This window comes from Myiozetetes cayanensis, unplaced genomic scaffold, assembly GCF_022539395.1.
Source record: "Myiozetetes cayanensis isolate MyiCay16 unplaced genomic scaffold, myiCay2020 scf1, whole genome shotgun sequence".
NCBI classification, from domain to species: domain Eukaryota; kingdom Metazoa; phylum Chordata; class Aves; order Passeriformes; family Tyrannidae; genus Myiozetetes; species Myiozetetes cayanensis.
The window spans coordinates 94,276,584-94,284,207 of NW_026086604.1; the positions used below are offsets into that span (position 1 = coordinate 94,276,584).

The window sequence follows — 7,624 nt, forward strand, 5'->3', positions numbered from 1 at the left end:
TTTAAAGTTGAACCACTGACGAGGTACTCCACACTTATTGATTGTTTGGGATTATAAGGCAACAAGGTGATAGCAGACTGTTTTCTAATTTTGTTTTCTAAATTTTCTAATTTTGTGCTACACTGTATTTTTGCTTTTTTCCATAGACTGCTGACACAGTATGCTGTATTATTTTCTTATAGCATATCATGTTAACACTACCGTGGTTAAAATTGCTTTTGTTGATTCAGAGCGTAAGTACATTGAACTCATGGCTGCATGCAAAATACTAGTATAATCTTCAGCAATTTCCACTACACTGAAATTTCATGCTCAAATAGGGATTTAATGCAAAATTCCAAGCAAATTCCAAATACAGGTGATTGAATATAATGTAAATTTCTCATGCTATGTGGTTGGTTGTTTTCTTTTTGTAAAGCGCCATAGCTCACAGAAGAATCCTCCTTGTATCCAAAGGGTGGGGCAAAGGAAAGGTGGAAAGGTAGTTGCAGAAGCAATGCGAAAGAGATGGTGTCCTTGGAATGATCAAGTTCCTGTACTTCTTATTACTTCTTCCAATTTGGATCAAAAGAAAAACTGAAAGGGAAATCAGCAAGAGCAGTTTCCTGTCTGTTATGTAGGACTGAGCCCAAGTTTGCATTATGACAATACTTCATATTCTAATAAAAGTTTAGAGGAAAATATTAAGATATCTATATCAGGACTATTGCTGCAGATCCTTTCTGATTTTGGTTAATCCATGGGATTTTTCAAAGCTTCTAGCAAAGAACATTCTACGTGTTCACTGGATTCTAGTCAGATATTCTTGCAGTTATGGCAGAAACAATTTATTTTTAATTAGAGGTCTGTCAGAAAATCTGTGAGTGTTCTTGTTCTGTTCATCTCCTCTGTTCAAACTTCTGTTTTATAAATATTTTTTCTGACTTATTTGTGTCATTTTTCATCGCAGTTCTGTGTGTGACTCCACTAATCCAATTACAGCTCCAGAACAGGATTTAAATGAAAGACAATAATGTATCAGAAAATTTTCCAACACCATCTTGAGAGTAAAAATCAAATTTAAAATACAAAGTTGTATGTAATTAGCTTGTATCTTAATTAGAATCATGAAATAACTCAGGCTATAAGGGACCTCTGCATACCCTCAATTGTCCAAACTTCTATTCAAATGACCTCTAACTTCAACGTCAGACAAAGCTGCTGCACAGTGTTCTGTGCAGTCATATTTCGAAAGTCGTCCCTAGGTGCTTGACCAGTGGAAAAAATTATTCTCTTACATCCAGCTGGAATTGTCTTTGTTGCCGTGGAAATGCTAGCTGCCTGTTACCATTTTACTGTGTATATTTGTAAAAATCTGGCTTCATCTTCTCCATACGCCCCCATGTGGAAGACAGCAATTAGATTCTCCTCCTGCTCCCCTTCACCCAACTCTTCTCCAGGCTACACAAAACCACATCTCTCAGCCTATTCCTTGTATATAATATGTTCCAGCCCATACCATCTTAGAGAATCTTCTCTGGACTCTTCAGTTTTATGATCTCTCTTTTATTGAGAAATCCAAAGTGGAACACAGTGCTGCCTCCTAAGTGTTGAGTAGAAGGGATATAATTTCTTCTCTCAATCTGCTCTTGTTAATGAAGCCCAACACGTACTGCAGTCATGTTCCTCTCGTTACCCAGGAAAAGCCCAGATTTTCTGCAGACCTGGTACCTAACTAGTCAGATCTTGTACCTCCTCTAGAAGTTTATTCTACCCAAGGTACTTTGCATTTGTCTTTGCTGAACTCAGTGATATCTGCCAACTCCACTCCTCAAGCTTGGTAAGGTTCCTTTCTAGCAGCAAGCCAAGTGCAGTTTGTTCTTTTGTTTTAACACGCTGAGGAATTTATGTAAATTCAGTAAACGATAGTGTTTTTTTTTCTTGTTCCACGATTTTCTGGCTGCATGTCCAGTAAAACAAGTTCTTAAGAGGAGCAAGAATAGAGATATTAGAGTCTATGAATTCTGAACATGAGCAATTTCTACATATGATACATGCTGAAGAGTCATTTCAGCTGAATAGGAACTAAGACAACACAACGTCTTGTTGGAAGGCTTACATTGCTTAACTTTCTATATGCTCCCCATAGCTTTACAGAAAGGAGTCTGATGGAAGTATTTCAAGCAGTGATAGGTCTGGCAGAAAGATGCAGAGCTTTTATTTTACTCAGCAGTAAATCATAGTGAAAGAGCTTTAAAAATGTGGGACTAAAAACCTGATAAGTTAGCCTTCTCCACAATTAAAATCAGATGGCTAAAATAAGTCTACTAATTTAGACCAGTTAATGGCAGGATAGTCCACCTGAGCAAGAATAGCTCAGAAAGATGCAACAATGTGCTAGGTAAGAAGGAGACAACAGACCACTGCTAAAATGGAAAACACTGAGCAAGCTAGCAAATATATTATGTCCGTGTTTATGTGAGTGTGCATATAAAAAAAAAAAAAGTTATTTTAAAAATGCATAGAAATATGTAAAAACAAGATACTAAAATTACTGTAATTGTAATTACTATATTGTAATCGTGTATGTTGACATAACAAAATGACAGTACCAAAACTAACATGCATAATATGAACTTGTTTTTTATTGCCAGAGGGATGCTTAAAGGCACAATATGCAACTACATAAACACAAAAGACCAGCACAATGGAAATTTAAATGCATCCAAACATCACTTAAACCAGATTATCTCAAAATAGCAAACCCATTCTGAATACATCAGAAATCCTTTCTCCCCTATCCTAACTAGTGATACTCAGTTTCTAAAATTTTTGCAAACCCCTTCCAAGTTTAGAAAAAAGCTAGCAGGAACATAGGATGCTAGTGTTGAAAATTAATGTCCTAATGAGTCCACAAATTATATATAAACATCAAGAGACTAACTGACAACATGTGATGCCAGCTGAAAAGGCACCACCAAAAGTAAATTAATGCACAAGAAGTGACAAGACTTCTTAGATGTCTCTGACATATCTGTGCTGCTGAGCGTGCTACAAAGACAGCTATTTTTAAATGAGACATGTGATGTACTGGAAACATTCTAGCCACTGAAGCGTGAAGCTGTATGTAATCAGTTCACCACACTGTGAAGCTGCAGTACTATAGTTACGTGTATCTTCCAAAATGCTTGAGAAAAATTCAAATGGTGAGTGAAATCTTGTAGATTTTCTAAATGTTCAACTACAATTTTTTCCTGAACTCACCTAACTATTCACTTTTGAATAAAGCTCAAAGTTCTGCAACAACATTGCAATATCACTGTTTTAGTTAATGCATTTGTACCTTTTAATTTCATCTGTTCAATTCTGTTGCTGAGGAAGACTTAATTTTAGTGCATGATCTGTACTCAAATGCACCAAAGATGCACTTCATTCAATATCACTCACTAGACAATCATCTGCAAAAGGAATTGCTTAATTTAGGTTTTTTACAAGTGTTTAAGTCAGGAAGTTAGAGCAACACCACAAAATCTTAAACTATCTTTTAATTCAATAACATCATGAGTCAATACTGAGGTGGGTAATGAATGTTAACTGAGGTAGGTAATAAATGCTAACTAAAAAATGTTAACAAAAAAATAATTGCACTCATGATAGCATTGTAGGACATGAAATCAATGATAACATAGCAACTATATGCAAGACCTTGACAAGTCTTGTTAATCTAACCATTCTGCAGAGGAAAGGAGATTTTAATTTTTTAAACTTGTATATCAGGGAAAGGTTACTTCTTTATGGTCATTTTAATAAAATCTATTATATTACCTGAGTTGCTGAAATTATTTTCCCATTGACGGCGCATGCTAGAGCTATAAAAAGCAATAGGAACAAACTTGCTGACTTATGTTAATGATACTTTTAGATTATCAAGGAATATAAGAGAAGCATGACAAATATAGAACAACAACATGCAACAGCAAAGCATGTAGGAAATTTAGGTTGGTATTTTACAACAAACAGTTTTGGCAATAGAATCTGTAGCCAAAATTGATGACTAACGTCAGTAGCATTGGGACTTCATATGTAACTAAGGAAAGCTTCTGAATACTTTATTTGACCATGATGACTATTCTTTAACTTAGACTTACACCTGAAACAATGTGATATCATTTATAGAAAAGTAAACACGCGAACTGTCTGCTTTGAAATTTGGTAGCAGGGAAAAATTGAACAAATAACTTTCACCTGCAAAAAATTAATACAGAAATAACTAGAAAAGACACAGAAAACATAGGAAGGTCTCACAGTTAACATCCACTCAAAATATAGATTTTGCTATAGTGTTTTGTCAGTAGTATTAGCTATAGTAGTAAATATTAATAGAAGTAGCTATCTTCACTGTGGCCTTTGACATCAGTGATAAAGCAATAAACTACTATATGGATGACAGATTGAAGTTTACAAAGCAGTAATACCAGCAATTTGTTTTGCAGCTCCAGAGGCGATTAAAAACAGCACAGCTTCCCAGGAGACACAATCTAGTTTTCTTCCCTGATGCTGCTGTGTGCACAAGACATTTCAAAGGAACACATGCAAACAAGAAGGAAATAAAATTATCTTCTCAAAACATTTGTGTATGCAGTCAATTTGTAAATGGGGTGTGTGCATACCTGTGAATTAAATTAAGTCATATCCTCATAGGACAGTAATATAAAAGTTTAAGTGCAGAATATAGTACTGTTTTGTTTTCCCTGAGTTTTTCTTTGAACCCTACTTTAAAACCACTTTAGTCTGAACTAATTTTGTATTTACAAAATACAGTCCAGACTGACAGAATTAATGGAGTCTGATGTTTTACAGAAGCCAGAGTAGTCTAAAACAAGAGCATTTTACTTTGGATGAGCATATAGTCAGAATTACAAATTCTGTTCTCCTTTAATATTGGCGTTGATCAGCCTGAGTCTGTGGCATATCAAGATGGCCTTATCTAAAAGCTCACAGATTCTGAAAGAGAGGGAGACAACAATCCTTTCCCCCTATTTTTTCATTTCATGCTTCCAGTCAGAAGTTGTCAATGCACATATTTTTTTACCTTGCACAGGCTCTTGTCTTCTCTGGATTCCTCTGTGAGCTCAAGCACTATGTCAACTTGCCAGAGAACAAGTCTATCAGGAAAAAGAAGACTCTTCTCTGCTAGATTACTGAACTGAACTGACTCACGGAATTGTCTGATGAGTGCCAGAGACCTGGAAAAGGGATGTGCAGGACTAGGTGGCCAGGAGCCATGGTTGAGAGAGGGAGGGAGGACCTCTGCTATGGGAAGGGAACAATGAAGGAAGGTGAGGGAACAAAAGGTATCCCTTGTTCCAGCAGCAAGCCATTCATTTCACTCCATTTTATCTTGAAAACATGATTGTTACAAACATGGAAAAAAAGAGCGATTTTACTTTTGTATTATCATTGCGGAAAGCTATAAAAAGTAGAATTAAAATTACCAAATTTCATTTTAGTTACAAAAAAAAATCTCAGGGAAATACAAGTCAATCAGCTTTTGAAGCAGCATGTGAAACCCAAGTACTAGCTGTTTCTCGCTTGACACTTCCAATCCCTTAAGTTCTCACATTGCTTTCTGCATTGTATCTCTTTAATGTCAAGTGTTACATCACTACAGTAAACCAAACAGGAGAGCTAATCCAGTTGAAAGATAACCACCTGGGGTATTTTTTGGTATTATAATGCATATACATACATACATACATATACACACGTATATATATTTATTTTAGATTTCTTTCAGCACTCAGCCATACAAATGTCCATCTTATTGTTTTTGATAGGGAAGCAGCAGATACATTCATTTCAGCAAGACTACTACTCAACTTCAATTCACATATAGACAATTGCTATCTCACCTGAGTCAGAGAAACTTCAAAAGTAAAAATATACTGTTGCCATTTTTCAGTAAAAAGACTTAACTAGCTCTGATAATTCTAAACTGAAAGAAAAACAGATAATATCTTCTACACATTTTAATACTTAATATGATGAATACAGAATGCATGATGAAGCTGTTCTGCAGTAGGCCAAAAATTCAGACAACATTTTTAGTGCTAAACAAAAACAGGAAACAGGTTAATTTCTTGTTGCTACAGTAGGGGCTTTGTAGGTATTTTTTTAGTGGTAGAACTAGTAATATCAAGTATGTGGTAACCATTGCAAAAAGATGCTAGAAGGAAGTATTACATCTTTCAAATGCCACTTAATATCAAGCCAGCACTTGCGCAAAACTCTGCATATCCACTTTCCAGGACAAAATAACCTTTATAATTCCAACTTTTCCTTGTAAACAAATATTTATAGCAGGTGTATATTAAGCAAATTAAAACACTGTCATCTCGTATACAGGGAGAACACACATTGGCTACACAGACCTGGGCTTCATCTTCCTTAGGAATGAACCAATGGTGCAATAAACCTCAGTTGCTAACTATATGAGGATTTGCACCACAAAGAACATTTTAGATGTGTCTTATGACACAATAATCACAATGACATCAATAATCAACTATTTTTTTTAAAGGTAAATGTTAAGGGCCTATCTCTGCTGGACTCTATGACAGTATTTCTGTAAGAACAGGTGGAAAGAAAAGGTACTTAATACAGTGCAGGAGAAATCCAGGGTAAAATCTAGCCTGGATACAAGAAACAAAGTATGTATTTCTAAACTGGGAACTCCTACTCCCTCTCTGTGTATCCAACTCTGCTTATACCCTCCCATGGTTTAACTGAACACGTACCATTTTCTTTTGTGAAGAATTTATAAGCCTTAATGAGCTTATTCTCCATATCTAGGATGCTATTCCCAAATACCTTGGGGTGTTGCATTATTACATCCTTTTTTAAAATGTCAGGTTTTTAAACATTGAATTATAAAAAAACACTTTGTAATTTGTGTTACTCAGAGCTCACGAAACAAATAAACATATTTAAACACTGAACTATGTCAATGGCACATCTAAAGCTGTTAAAGCCAACTGCATCCTGGGCTGTATCAAAAGCACTGCATCCAGCAGGCTGAGGAAGGTGATTCTCCCCCTGTACACTGCTCTGGATAGACCCCACCTGGAGTACTGCATCCAGCTCTGGGGTCCCCAGCACAGGAAGGACGTCGACCTGTTGTAGCAAGTCCTGAGAAGAGAAACAAAAATTATTAGAAGTATGGAACACCTCTCCTCTGAAGAAAGGCTGAGAGATTTGGGGTTGTGCAGCTGTAGAAGAGAAGGCTCCAGGGAGACCTTTTTGTGGCCTTTCTGCACTTAAAGGAGGCTTATAAGAAAAATGGAGACAGACTTTTTAGCAGGGCCTGTTGCAATAGAAAAGGAGAAAGAGTTTTAAACTAAGAGGGTAGATTCAGACTACATATAAACACGAGATTTTTTATGATGTAAGTGGTGAAACACTAGAACAGGTTGCCCAGAGAGGTGGTAGGTGATCCATCCCTGGGAACATTCAAGGCCAGGTTGGATAGGGCTCTGAGCAACCTGGTCTTGTTGAAGATGTCCCTGCTAATTGCAGGGAGATTAGAGTAGATGACCTTTAAAGGTCGCCCTTTAATGGCCCAAGCCATGATTCTATGATCCACAAA

At 36.3% G+C, this 7,624-nt stretch overlaps 1 protein-coding gene across 1 annotated transcript in view; it reads left to right on the top strand.

Annotated features, from left to right (window-relative positions):
* Positions 1 to 4,584, top strand: part of TPPP (tubulin polymerization promoting protein) — a 73,223-nt gene extending 68,639 nt beyond the window's left edge. Inside the window, exon 5 of the mRNA XM_050324583.1 lies at positions 4,473 to 4,584. Within this exon, the coding sequence (XP_050180540.1) occupies positions 4,473 to 4,488 (16 nt within the window). The 3' untranslated portion in view covers positions 4,489 to 4,584. The remainder of the gene's footprint in view (positions 1 to 4,472) is intronic.
* Positions 4,585 to 7,624: the final 3,040 nt, after the last annotated feature.